Genomic DNA, 13791 nt, shown 5'->3' with positions numbered 1-13791 from the left:
ATATGGAGAAATTGTTGCCATAGTCTGAGCAAGACTGAGAAAACCAGTCTCCCCTGCCACTCACTGCTGGTACAGTCAAATCGGCATCTCCCTGGGGGCAGAGGCAGGACAAGCTGGCATCAGCCTTGTGGTTCCTTAGCTGTCCATCGTGGCTCTGATTCTTACATTTTGGGGCTGCCTCCTCCTCTCTTTCCTTTTTCTTCTCCCTCCCTCCCTCTCTCTCCCTTTTCTGCCTCCTTCCTCCTCTTCTTGCTTATTCCTCTTCCTCCCTTCCCCCTCTGGCACACCCTGGAGAGATGTGCCTTGCCTCCTGCCTTCAGCTCAAGCCTCCTTGATGGAAGAAAATGGAAAACCATCTCAGTTTGGATTTTTCCAGACTCTGGGGTGATCCACAAATATTAAAAACTATTTTTGTCACAGATTCCATCACCTGGGAGCCTGCAGGAGGAAATCACAGCCCTCTCCAATGATCCTGCCAACAGACAATGGGAAATAAGAGGCCCACCGACCAGTATTCTTGGGTCCATGCTCCGGCTCTCCTAAGGCCATCCATCACCTTCAGTTTGCCAAAAACCATCTCCAGTGACTCTCCCCAGGTCATAGCAACCTGTTTATAAAGATCTAGAATTCCCAGGCACTTTTAGGACAAGGGACTCGAGATGTGTCCAAGTGGGCAGCAAATCTTCTCTAAGAGAAGCTGTTCCTCCAGATCTATTTATGCCAACGTAAACACTTGCCAAGGAAACAAGGCATGTGGGCATGCGCCGGCCCCACAGTCCCTCGGGTTGCTGCAAAAGGCAACTGGAAAGTCACATGTCATAACAGTGGAAAGTACATATGCAACTATTCTTAGCCCTGGAATGTATACACTGTCTCCCTGCCCAGTGCTTCTTTCCCGAAGTTCTAGAAAACTGTGAAAGTGCCGTTAGCATAAACAAATCCAGAACTCTCCCAGGACAAATCATCTGCCAACTGAAGGAAAGGCCTGGGTTTATGGTCTCACTCGGATCCAGAGGTGAAAGCTCTCCGGAGGGACCAGCCGGATCAGGCATCATCGGTGAATGTCACTGCAGCAAAGGAAGGTAAATATCTCTAATGTTTAATTCTTCTGCGGGTAGACTGCCAGATGTCATCCAGTAAACCCTGCCCAGGGTACTGTTTGGTCTCTGCTTTCTGTTTATCACATCTTTAAAACAAAACTCCAAAGACTCTGTGAAATCATGTTTTAAAAAATAAGTTGCAAAGGCCCATTTTCATCCTTCAGTCCTGTCTAGTTACCCGAGGGCCACGCCCCCAGGATGACATCCTTGGGGAATGACTAACACTCAGAAAGATGCTTAGATGAGTTTACTAAACAACACATATGCTGAGAAGCTCACAGACTTTGGCTGGTCAAATGCATGAACTGTCACCTTGCTTCAGGTTCCTGTTAGGCCCCTAACAATCAAGTATAACTTCCAACAACATTGGTTCTTTTTCATTTTTCTCAGATTATCTGAAGATGCTATTTGCCTATTGAGAATAATCACAAACAAAAAGAGAAGTGTTGGCTGTGAGGTCTCAGGTGTAGGTGGCCGCTCTTTCCAATCTTCCCTAAGCAACACTCTTGGCAATATCCACACGCATCTTGGTGAACACACGTAGATGCTGTAATTCTTGGAGCCAATACAGCTAAAGCCTTCAGGACATGCTTCCCCTCGGGACTTCTTCCCCTCCTTGTAGGATGAACGAGGAGTTGCCAGATGAGCTGCTCTTCAAAGACCATGACTTCTCCTCTGACTTACTGAGGCAGCTCAATGGCTTAAGGCAAAACAGAATGCTGACTGATGTGAGCATCTGTACCGGGACCTGGGAGGTCCCCTGCCACCGAAGCGTGCTGGCCTCCAGCAGCCCTTACTTTAGGGCCATGTTCTGCAGCAATTTCCGGGAGAGAAGCGAGGCCAAAGTCCAGCTGAGGGGCATCGACCCCCCGACTCTGGACCAAATCATCTCATATGTGTACACTGGGGAGGTGCACATCACGGCTGAGAACGTCCTGCCCTTGATGGAGGCAGCCTCCATGCTACAGTATCCCAAGCTTCTAGAGGCCTGCTCCTCCTACCTCCAGAGCCAGCTGACCCCCGGCAACTGCCTGGGCATGATCAGACTCTCTGAAATCTTAAGTTGTGAGAGCCTCAAGAAGAAAGCCAGGGAGGTGGCCCTGACGTGTTTTCCAGAGGTGGCTGCCTCGGCTGACCTGAAGGAGCTCTGCGTCTTGGAATTGAGAGACTATCTGGGGGAAGACGGGCTCTGTGCGGAGGAGGAAAAGGTGTTCGAGGCCCTCATGGTTTGGATCAAGCATGACCTCCAGGCCCGGAAGCGACACATGCAGGAGCTGTTCAAGCAGGTCAGGCTTCAGTACATACACCCGGCCTTCTTCCACCATTTCATTGCCAACGATGCCCTCCTTCAGTCCTCGCCCTCTTGCCAGACCATCCTGGAGATAGCCAAGAGGCAGATATTTGCTTTGCACAGCACCACTGGTGCTCCGGACCTCCAGCCTCCGTGGCATGTTCCCCCAAGAACCTCTTACCAAGATTTCCTCATCCTCTTGGGCGGAAGGAAGGATAGCCAGCAGACCACCAGGGACGTTCTGCTCTACAACAGACAGACTGGCCAGTGGCACAGCCTTGCCAAACTCCCAACCCGGCTGTACAAGGCCTCTGCCATCACCTTGCACCACAGCATCTATGTGCTGGGAGGCATGGCCATCGGCGCGGGGAAGAACGCACCCAGCCATGACGTCTACATCTACTCCCTGAAGCTCAATCAGTGGAGGCTGGGGCAGCCCATGCTAGTCTCCCGCTACTCGCACAGAAGCACTACCCATAGGAACTTCATCTTCTCCATTGGGGGGATTGGAGAAGGGCAGGAGGTCATGGGCTCCATGGAGAGATACAACAGCATCTTGAACATCTGGGAGAGTATGGCCAGCATGCCAGTGGGGGTTCTCCACCCTGCAGTCGCTGTGAAAGACCAAAGGCTCTACCTTTTTGGGGGAGAGGACATCATGCAGAATCCTGTACGCCTTATCCAGGTAAATGGCTGGTCCTTCCCATCATGTAAATGCATGAGTGTACACCCACACATACACACAAATGTGCACACACACACATACTTATACACACATGCATATACACACACACATACACACATGTATATACGTGCATGCATATACACATATGTATACATGCATGCATGAGTATGTGCATGCACATGTATAATACACACATACACACTATCATTTGCTGGAGAAGTGTAAATGAAAGAGGAAAGAAGAAGGTTTAAATTCAGCAAGACTTTATCCATTTATGAATTCTTGTATAAGATTAATACATACAAAGGAACATCAGATACAACCCCTGTACACAAAGAGTTTATCTTTATTTCAGGAAAAAATTTGTTTATCTAAAAGTCCAAGCTAGAACACACTGAATGTCAGAAATTCTATAGGAATTTTGCAGATGCTTCTAACAACTCAGCAAGGCCCTGTAAGAAGATTCCCAAGCATTGGTCCACAGTCTATCACCAAATCCCTGGGAACCCAACTCAGATTAGCTGAATCAAAATCTCTTTGTGTGGGTTGCTGATATTTACACATTAGAGACATTTCCAGGAGATTCTCAGCAGCAGCCAGGTTGGGGTAGATGGATAAGTTGGAGAAGTAGATGCCAAGATGCCAATATCGTGAGCAAGCTCACTTAGAAGTATTATTAACAGAAGCCAAAAATGAAGTGTTTTATGCATGTTCTAATCTCTGCAGTTCACCTAAGGATATGAAAAACTTGAATAATGAGTCTATCTTGAAAGATAAGAAGGTCCCTGACCTTTGTTTTGTTCATTGATAAGAGCTATATTGAGCCCCAGGCATGGTAAGAGTCCTGGGGATGTAGGCATAAGCAGGAAAATGCACTTACCCTCCAGGAGCTTACTGAATTGGAATTCAGGCGCAAAATGGAGGGATGCTTTAAGAGCACCGGGCATGCTCTAAACAAGTCTAGAGGGAATCTGGGATGATGTGACTTTTGAGGTTGGTCTGAGCTGACTTGAAAAGAGAGGCAAGAGAAGAGAGAAGGGGAGTAAATGAGGAGGAAGAACCATTGGGTGGATAGAAAGATCGATCTGACGTGAATAGAGATGAGGGCCGGAAGCTTCTCTGAGCAGAGGCAGAGTCCTGTTGAAGGCAGGGCGGTGTTCTGGGTAAGGAAGCAGCTGCTCAAAGCCCCTGAAGCAGAAAGGGGCACAGCCCAAGGCCTGGAGCCACTGAAAGCCTGAGACTGTAGCTGCAACATGGAGCAGGAGGAGAAAGGTGGCATGCCAAGTGGAGCTGGGAGGTTAGTCCCCATGTGATCTGCCCCTGAGCCCCTACTATAGACATTCTGGAACATTCTTAGGGGATGGGTGTTTGTGCAGATGAGGCTGATCTGGTCAGCTTTCTGAACCTTGCCAAGGAACTGGGGTTGTAGCCTGAGAGTAACAGGGTGGCTGAAGTAATCAAATTCACATTATTAGAAGTTCCCTTTGGATGGCTTGGAGAGACAGGACTGGTCTGAGTGGACAATGGGAGGAGAGTTGGGGACTGTTCTAGAGGTCCAGGCCAGGGTGACTGGTGGCTTGGGCTAAGTTGGTGCCAGTGTAGATGGAGAAAAGTGAAAAGCTCCAATTTTATTCCTGTTTTTTCTTGCCTTCACTTCTCCAGCCCATATTTTCAGCTCTTCCCTGACCATCTAGGCAGATTCTGAGTCTGTTCCAAATCCTGCTGATTTATTTGAGCCAAGAGAGACATGTTTTGCTCTCCGCCAAGCTCTGGCCACACAATACAGATGTAACAAAGTGCTTCTATGTAAAGCTAGAGCCCCTCCCTCTTTTAAAAAAATATTTTTCAAAATAAAGTCAACAACTATGCTAAGTATTTCACATTGCAAAATTGTTATTGATTTCCTAAGAATAAATACAAGGCTCAGAAAAGCTTTTAAGCTGGCATATCAAAAAAATGCATAGGACCATCAAACAAGACTCTTGCAAAGGCAGAAAAAAAACGCAGTAACATGTGAGGGATCCTTTTGTACCGCAGTGGGAGAAGGGGAAGGAGGAGAGTATTCATGGAAGCCTTTCTTGTCGACCTAGCATTAGCTTTGATATGAAAATTTGATTCATCCAATATAGTATAAAATCAATGCTGGGGGTTGCTTGATGGATTTTGGATTTTCTGGCACAGATTCAGAGTTTTCCTTAATGGACGGTTCTTCTGCGGGGATGCATTCTTTTAGGAACTCTACCGCAGTGGGGCTACGGTGCACTTTGTGTGTGTGTGCGCGCACCTTTCTCCCTGGCCTTCTTCTACCTCTGTTTCTGGAAAGCATTAAGCAAATCCGTAAGCATAATAACATCACTTCCTCCACTGGTCAAAGACTATCTTTTGTTATCCTTGCCCCAGCCTCTCTGGGTTATTATGAGGTTTATGAGCAACTGTTTAATCTATTTTTGAAACCATACCCCCAAGGCGACTGAGAACAGAAAGTCAGGAGGCAATTACTCATTCAATGTTTGATTTTGCTCCCAGGATCCCACTTTCCAAAGTATCACCTATGTATTTTCAGATGAAACCATGGAGCTTAACAGCCATTGAGACTGACTGTCTCTAGCACATGGCCTCTTCTATGCATCACCAACTTCAAGAAGCAACAGAGACCTCAAGAGGTCTCCTCCAGTCTCAAAAGGCTCCATCAAGAAAGGCAACACTTCTGTGGCCCCCGGCAGAGCCATGAGTGTGGTGGTTAAGAACATGGACTCTGGGGTCACCCAGACAAACTGTTCCACTCACTCCAGCTGTGTGACTTTGGGCATGTCACTTAACCTCTCTGAGCCCCAGTGATCTAACCTGAAAAAAATGGAGGCAAGTAATGGTACCTACTTCACAGGATGATTGTGAAGACCAAATTTGGTAAAATGACAAAACATAGAGTCTTTCATATGGAGGCAATTATACTTTATATAGAAAGAATTGCCAGCAAAGAGTTATACTTCATATAGAAAGAATTGCCATTTTCTTCTGTAAGTAAATGTTTTGCCCCTTCCTTTCTTTTATGAAATCCATCCTTAATCTCTTGTGTTAAATTTTGCTAACAGTGAACTAATTTATATTTGGTATTTGAGCTGTATTTAAACTGAGGGGAACATGTTCTGGATATCGTGATTTGTGACTCTATTTCAGAGCATGACCAAAGAGCCCGGCTCCATCTTCATGCTCTTTCTTTCTTTTTTCATGCCTCCTTTCTGATTCTAATGACTTTCAGGCACAAACTGTTCAGAAGCCTTCCTCACTTAGGCTCAAATGTATTCTTGGTTCTAAGGCCCTTTCTGATACACTGGAACATTTAGAAACTTAAACATGATCCGGAAAAAGAAATGATTGAAAAAAAATCATTGGTTTTATGAATACCCATATTGCTTCATTTCCCATAAAAAAATGTCCCAAGCAAGGTAAGAAAATACATAATACAATGCATAACTCTTGTTCCATTCTATAAAAACATAGCCAAGGATCTCATGGGCTCACAATTTCTAGTAATATATTCCATTTGTTATTTAAACATTACATTTTATTGATAGCAATATATCAATATTGCTTAGTATATACCCATATATTGATATTGCTTGATAAAATAGATATTATATCTACCTACATTTTAAAAACTAGGAAAAAGTGAAAAGAAAAAAATCACTCTTATTTCACTCTCTTAATTACTACTTCTATCTTTTTAAAAATATATATCCCTTTACAATGCAGCATCATGGTTATATTTCTCCCTCAGGTTTATCACGTTTCCAGAAACACATGGTTCAAAATGGAGACAAGAATGATCAAGAATGTGTGCGCCCCTGCAGTGGTGCTGGGGGAGCGGATTGTCATCGTGGGAGGTGAGTTTGAACAGAGGACCACTAGTCTGGACACAAACTTGGCATCTCCCATGGAAAACGGGTCACTAATAGACAGATGTTGTTCTACAAAACAGTGCTGTTAAAAGCACATCCATCCAACTAGGGGAGTGTAGACGACTTGACAAAGTTCTTTTCTCATCCAGAAGTTTTTCCCTGTCTTTATCTATAAACAGAGAATGAAATAATACCTATTTCACAGAATTGCTGTGATAATAAAATGTGTTCATATATCTAAAGCACTTAGCACTATCCCGGGTGCATGGCAAACGCTCTAAAGATGTTTGCTACTGTTAATAATATTAGCCATTAATACATCATTTTTCTGCAATTGCAGTATAGTGTCGTGACTAAGAGGACTGGTTTTAGGGTCAGACCTGGGTTCAAGTCCTGACTCTGTTACTGGCTGTATACTCTCTGGCCAGTTATTAATCTTTTTTTTTTCTTTTTCTGTATCTCCATTTGCACATCTGTATAATGAGGATCCTAAAAGTGGGGACTTGTGGGGACCAGGTAGGGCTGTCAAGGAAACCATTCCTGAATTCTCAAAGGCTCCTTTTCTGGATTGTTAAGGCTCTTGGGGATGGAGGGGAGTGTGTAAGAAAAATGAAAATGCCATTGAGGCTGAGAAGGCCACTGGAATCAGGAGGCTGCCCCCACTGTAATGGTGCCTTAACTTGGGGCTAAAGATTCACGGGCCAGAATCACACAGATCTGAGTCCGAACCCAGCTGTGCCACACACTAAACCTTGGGCAGGTTACTACGCCTTAGTTGAGAGTCCAGCCTTGATGCTGGGCAACGGCAGAGATCAGACATGTTTCCCGACTGCAGCCCTTCAGTTCCAAATGAGCAACGCTGAGCTCACCAATATGCCATTTGGTTTTCAGGTTACACAAGGAGGATCCTTGCTTATGACCCTCAATCCAACAAATTTGTCAAGTGTGCAGACATGAAAGACCGGAGGATGCACCATGGGGCCACGGTGATTGGGAACAAGCTCTATGTAACGGGTGGGCGGAGACTGACCACAGATTGCAACATCGAGGACTTAGCTTCCTTTGACTGCTATGACCCTGAGACGGATACCTGGACATCCCAGGGACAGCTTCCTCACAAACTCTTTGACCACGCCTGCCTCACGCTCCAGTGCATACCCCACACTCCCACCTTCTCATGAAGTCGGCAATAAAACCATTGGTCTTAGTCAAGATGCTTTCTGTTGCAAGGGACAGAAACCCAACTTCAAGGAGCTTAATCCAAAAGCAGGCAGAGAGTGCCAACAGGACCGAAAGTTCCAGAGCCTGGAGGCCTGAAACCAGGCATTTTGTTGCCAGAACTCTCTGTCTCTCTCTGTCTCTCCACATCCTGACCTTGTCTCCCTCTCTTTCTCTCTCTCCCTTTCTCCTTCTCCTCACTTTCCCTCTGTCTCTACCTCATCTATAACTAGACTTCATTCTACAAACAAGCTTCTTGATCCACAAAGTATGAAGACAATGGCCACTGATAAACTCAGATTCACATTTTCTAACTTTGCATCTTCAAGAGAGAACTTTACCACTAGCCATATATTACCCCTGAAAATAATCCTACTTGGCCGTTTTTTAATTCCATGCCCTCCTCTTGAGCCAATCACTGTTTCCAGGGCTTGTGCCACTGTGTAATCCCAGATCATGTCCCTACAGGCTGAGGTCATGTTAACTGTTATCACTGACAGACAGTTCATCCACTGCACATGATGAGATAGAGTTCTTCCCCAAAGGAAGAACTGCTGGGCTGACCAAAGCCACATCTGCCCAGGTCATCATGGAAATCCAGAACAAAAGGCCCAAGAGACTAGGAGAGTCCCTAGAAGCACGTGGTCCAGGTGGCAGTGTGAGACATTGGATATGGCCCTGTTTCTTTGAATTCTATGGATGTAGTACATTGGAATTCCAGGAAAATATGCGCAACTCAATTTCTAGGGTTTGCAAACTCATCAATGCTGCCAGAATAAAGTTTGTTTCTAGTGCCAAAGGATGTTTTTCTCCAGCCTCTGGGGAGCTATAAACCTGCAGAATTAATCAGGATTTTCATTTTGGTAAATGTTATGAGAATTGCTCTTCTGAGGCAAGCCAACAAATTCCTTCACAGATTCCAGCAATTATTGCCCTCTCCATGCCAGCCCTGAATATCCCCTAGCCCTCTTTATCTCAAAGTTCTTCCCAAGCTGACTCAACCCCAAGCTCAAGAATAAACTGAAGATCACCTGGGAAGGTATTTGAAAATGGGGCTGAGCCCCATTCCAGAGGGACAGACAGGGATTCTCAGAGGTGAAGCCTCAGTCATTGTCATGTGCAGTCAGGATTAAGAACTGCTGTCCTTGGGCACTTGGGTGGCTTAGTCCCTGAAGCAACTGACTCTTGATTTTGGCCAGGTTATGATCTCTCAGTTCATGGGATTGAGCCTCTCGTCAGGCTCTGTACTGACAGTGTGGAGCCTGCCTGGAATTCTCTCTGTCTCCTTCTCTCTCTGCCCCTCCCCTGCTCTCTCTCTCTCTCTCTCTCTCTCTCTCTCTCTCTCTCTCTCAAAAATAAACAAAAAACAAGCTTTAAAATTTTTTTTAAACATTTATTTATTTTTGAGAGACAGAGAAAGACAGATCATGAGCAGGGGAGGGGCAGAGAGAGAAGGACACACAGAATCAGAAGCAGGCTCCAGGCTCTGAGCTGCTAGTACAGAGCCTGACATGGGGCTCGAACCCATGAACTGTGAGATCATGACCTGAGCCAAAGTCAGACGCTCAACCAACTGAGCCACCTAGGAGCCCCACAAGTTTTTTAAAAAATATAAAAAGCAAAACAAGAACCACTGTCCTGCTCAGCTGCAGGTACTGAAAGCCTTGGATGCTGACCCCCTTCCCAGCACATCTGGCCAGCCCTGTCGCCACCCAATAACATAGGCAAAGTCTTCTCTCCAGCAATGGAAGCATCTGGAATGGGTCTCACTGCCCTGAACTCGGCACCAGAGTGACCCCAAGCTGAAGCCTTCCTCCTGCCCTGCTCTTCAGGTTCATGTCCTGGACTTTTCCTTTCTTCCTAATTTGTATTTTTCATCTTCTCCTGCTGGGGTCTGAAGCTCTGTCCTGCTCCCCAGAGCACTCGGCTGTGGTCCAGACACCCCTGCTCCTCATCATGGACACTGTCACCTTAGCAATTGGCTGGCCTCTTATACAACCTATTCTCTCTGAACCTCTCTATTCAGGCTGTCAATCCCACCTCTCCCTGCAAAAAAAGGTAACCAGTGATGCCTCCAGTGCCTAATGGAGGTCGTTTTGATTTCTCATCTGACTTGACCAGTCAGCAGCATATGACACAGATGAACCTCTCTCCATCTCAGAATGTCTTCCTCACTTCCTGACACCACCCACTCCCTCTTCCTACTGCATGCAGTTCATTCTTCTCTTTTTCTTTCCCAACTAATAAATGGAAGCACACTCCAGTGCTCAGCCCTTTTGTGCATCTACCCTCACTCCCGAGGTAAGAGAGGCCCCCAGTGGATGGCTTATCATTCGAGCCATGTGCTGCTGATTTCCCCATGTTCTCCAGTTCCAGACTCTACGGCTTGTTCTGTGTTTCCACTTGGATGTGAAATACCTCAATGTAAACATGTTCAAGATTGCTTTTTCCTCCCGTAGGCTTCCCCATCCTGGGAGAGGGAAACATCTGTGTCTCAGTTTCTCAGGCCCAAAGCCTTGGATGCTACTCTTGGCTCTTCTCTCTCACGCCTGTCCCCATCTGGTTCAGGTGTGACAGAGCGCAGTCATCTCAGCAGCCATAGCTCCTACCATGGTCCAAGCTGCCATCTTCTCTCATCTAAACTCAGCACTGGGGTCTCTGCTTCTTCCTTTGCCCCCAAATCTTCCTCCACCCAGTAACGTGGGGCATCTTTCACAAACATGTAAGTGAGAATAGATTCTTCTCTAGTGTAAAACTCTGCAAAGCTTATACTAGAATTAAGGTGGAAAATTTAACAAAAAAATTTCTTTTTTGTCCCAAAGCTGTCCCAGCTTTCTCAGACAACTTTCAGACACCTGCAAGATTGCTCCCCAGCCCCCTGCTGCTGCCCCCCTGCTCTCACTCCCCACTGTGTCCCCCAACTCAGCAGTGGCCACACTGGCCTCCAGGCTCACACGTCATTTTCACTGTCTGAGTTCACACTTGCTGTGCTCTCCACCTGAACACCCTTGGCCCAGATACCATGCCTACAGGGTCCCCTCCAAACAACAGCCAGGCTAAGCTTTTGAAAACCCAAAGCCTTTCCTGCGTAAATGACTTTAGAGCTGCCCAGAGACCTTTGCACAGAGCTTTCATCCCTCATCTAGCCTCTAGGGCTTCCTGCTGCCCAGCACCGTACCTGGCTCTGGCCTCGCGTTTTGCTGCTCCCACAGCATCACAGCCGCCTCTGCCTTTATTACTTCCCCTCCTCTCTCTTGCCTCTGGTCTTTGCTCTTGTCTAATACACACTTCTCTCACCTCTTCAGCTGACGTAATTTCAATTTATACCTTACCGGCCAGATTAAAAGTCACTGCATCAGAAGTCTTCTGTGCACTCCCACCCTAGCCTGGATCAGCTCTCTCTCCTATTAAATGTCCCCATTGTCCCTATATATCCCCTTTGAGACCCTCATCCTACTTGTAATTACTTGATCCCTGTCTTCCGCTCCAGGCTCATATCAGTCCAATCTCTTCTGCATTCCTAGGGCTGGGCTTGGCATTGCCTATATGTATTGTAGGTCCTCGAATAAAAATAGCATGAAAGGATAAAAGAATGAGGCTGAATCCACACTGTCTCTAAAATCCATCTCAAACTCAGAGGTTAGGGGGCACAGGCCCTAGTTGAAGCACCTCAAAGCCTCTGCTAAGGGATCGCTGTGTCCTTCCTTCACCCCAACCCCGCTCCTCCCACCCTGGGGAAGAAGTAGCCAGGCCAACTACATCAAGCCTGGAGGATGAGAACTTCTCCTAGAGGGTCCTATTGGTCTGAAATTAGAAGTGAGAGTCTTGCCGTCTGTAAACTCCCTCTGTGGCCGCCAACATTCCTCCTGTCAGAGACTTGCTAATGCCTCAGCTTTCTCTCCCCTTCGTCTTAATCCAAAATTCAATAAGCTGCTGGCGTCTGTGGCTACTTGGAGCTTGAACGAATCTCACTGGGGCACAGCAGCACTAATTGTCCCCTGGAATTTATAAAGAAAGATGGCACCAGGGCCAAACACATGGGAACACACACAGTGGGCCAGCTTTGTGCATCAGGTAAGAGATCTCTGCGGCAGGTGCACTCACACCCCTGGGCATCCCCCTGGCGGAACCCTATGTCTGAGCCAAGTTAGGAAATGCCCTTCTGTCATAAGGGCTCCTCTGCAATCTGCTGAGGAAATCTCAGTCCAAAAAGAAAGAGGTTTTGGCGTGAGGCTTCCTGCATCTCACTGGTCAAGGAGAAAGTCACGGTCCAGAGCTGAGGTCCAAATGTATTTATCCAGCAGTGGTTAAACTAAAACATTGTAAGTAAAAAATGTCAGATAGCCTGACTAATAATCACAAGAGGCAACAAGGGAGGGGGGTGGACACGAGGCAGACAGAACAAGGGCGATGCAAGAAAACACTCACAAAAATATCAAACACCCTGTCCCAACATACACCAGTGAGCAGAGGAGGAGCCAGCAGAGAAAACAGTGTCAGCAAGAAGAAAGTAGCTGAATTTACTTTCTCCACCTATAACAAAAATCTGTGATGTTCCAGAGGACAAGGACTGTGACTGGCCTTACTCACTTTATTCTTCCCCCTGGGCATCCCCCTGGTGGAACCCTATGTCTGAGCCAAGTTAGGAAATGCCCTTCTGTCATAAGGGCTCCTCTGCAATCTGCTGAGGAAATCTCAGTCCAAAAAGAAAGAGGTTTTGGCGTGACACAATCCTGTCCCCCTCCAGCACGCCATGCATGTCCATGCCCCCGCACACGCCATTCCCTCTGCCATGACGCCTTTCCCTCCCCTGCGTAGTAAACTCTTACTCAGCCTTCACCTCCTCCATGGAGCTTTCTCCAGCCTTTCTGCCCACCTCTCCTCTCCCTCCCTTTATTCCAGCTCCTTCCGCCTCATAGCACCGTAGAGACTTGTTAAAGGAACTGGAAGGAAAGCTCTTCATTGGGACAGACAGAGTCTTGGTCCCTATGGACCTCTAGGCCAAGTTCAGGCAGTACTTGGCATACAAACGGTGCTGACACGCTTGCAGAATGAGTGAGCAGGTGCATAAGTGAAAGGGCCCTAAACACCACTCGAGTATACAGGCTGCTCTGGGTGGAAAGAAGGGGTTAATTACCAGGCAAACTGCCATTCCCTAGCTTTTAGCTGCATTTCACCCCATTCTCTGCTTCTAGCATCACATGGCTCCCTTCTGTGTTAAGTCCTTCTCTGTCTCTTATTGGATTTAGGGTCTACTCTAAACTAGTAATGATCTCATCTTGATCCCTTCCTTCATTACATCTTGAAAGATCTTATTTCCAAATAAGGTCATGTTCCGGGTTCCAGGTGACCATGCACTTGTGGGGAGACCTTATTTGGCCCATTGTAAATACCATCTCCCACAAGAAGGCATCCCTGATGGGCCCTCCTCCCTCCCCTGCTCCAGATGGAGCCACATAGCATCGACTCATCCTCCTCTCCCCCATCTTGTCAGGAGAACCTTCTGGGGAGGGATTGCATCTTTCATCTCTGTATCCCCCACTCCAGCCCCACAGGGCCTGGCACTACAAAGATACTTGGTGAATGTGCTCTAAGCTA

At 46.8% G+C, this 13791-nt stretch overlaps 1 protein-coding gene across 1 annotated transcript; it reads left to right on the top strand.

The window, feature by feature from the left end:
• Positions 1-873: 873 nt before the first annotated feature.
• KLHL38 (kelch like family member 38) lies at positions 874-8182 on the top strand. The gene is made up of 4 exons (XM_029923449.1): positions 874-1082; positions 1491-3076; positions 6855-6960; positions 7867-8182. The coding sequence occupies exons 2-4, from the start codon at positions 1688-1690 to the stop codon at positions 8154-8156; spliced, it is 1785 nt and encodes a 594-aa protein (XP_029779309.1). The 5' UTR covers positions 874-1082; positions 1491-1687; the 3' UTR covers positions 8157-8182.
• Positions 8183-13791: the final 5609 nt, after the last annotated feature.

This window comes from Suricata suricatta, chromosome 15, assembly GCF_006229205.1.
Source record: "Suricata suricatta isolate VVHF042 chromosome 15, meerkat_22Aug2017_6uvM2_HiC, whole genome shotgun sequence".
Classification (NCBI taxonomy): Eukaryota; Metazoa; Chordata; class Mammalia; order Carnivora; family Herpestidae; genus Suricata; species Suricata suricatta.
The sequence above is the reverse complement of the archived record's forward strand: the minus strand, read 5'-3'. Positions and strand labels throughout refer to the sequence as shown.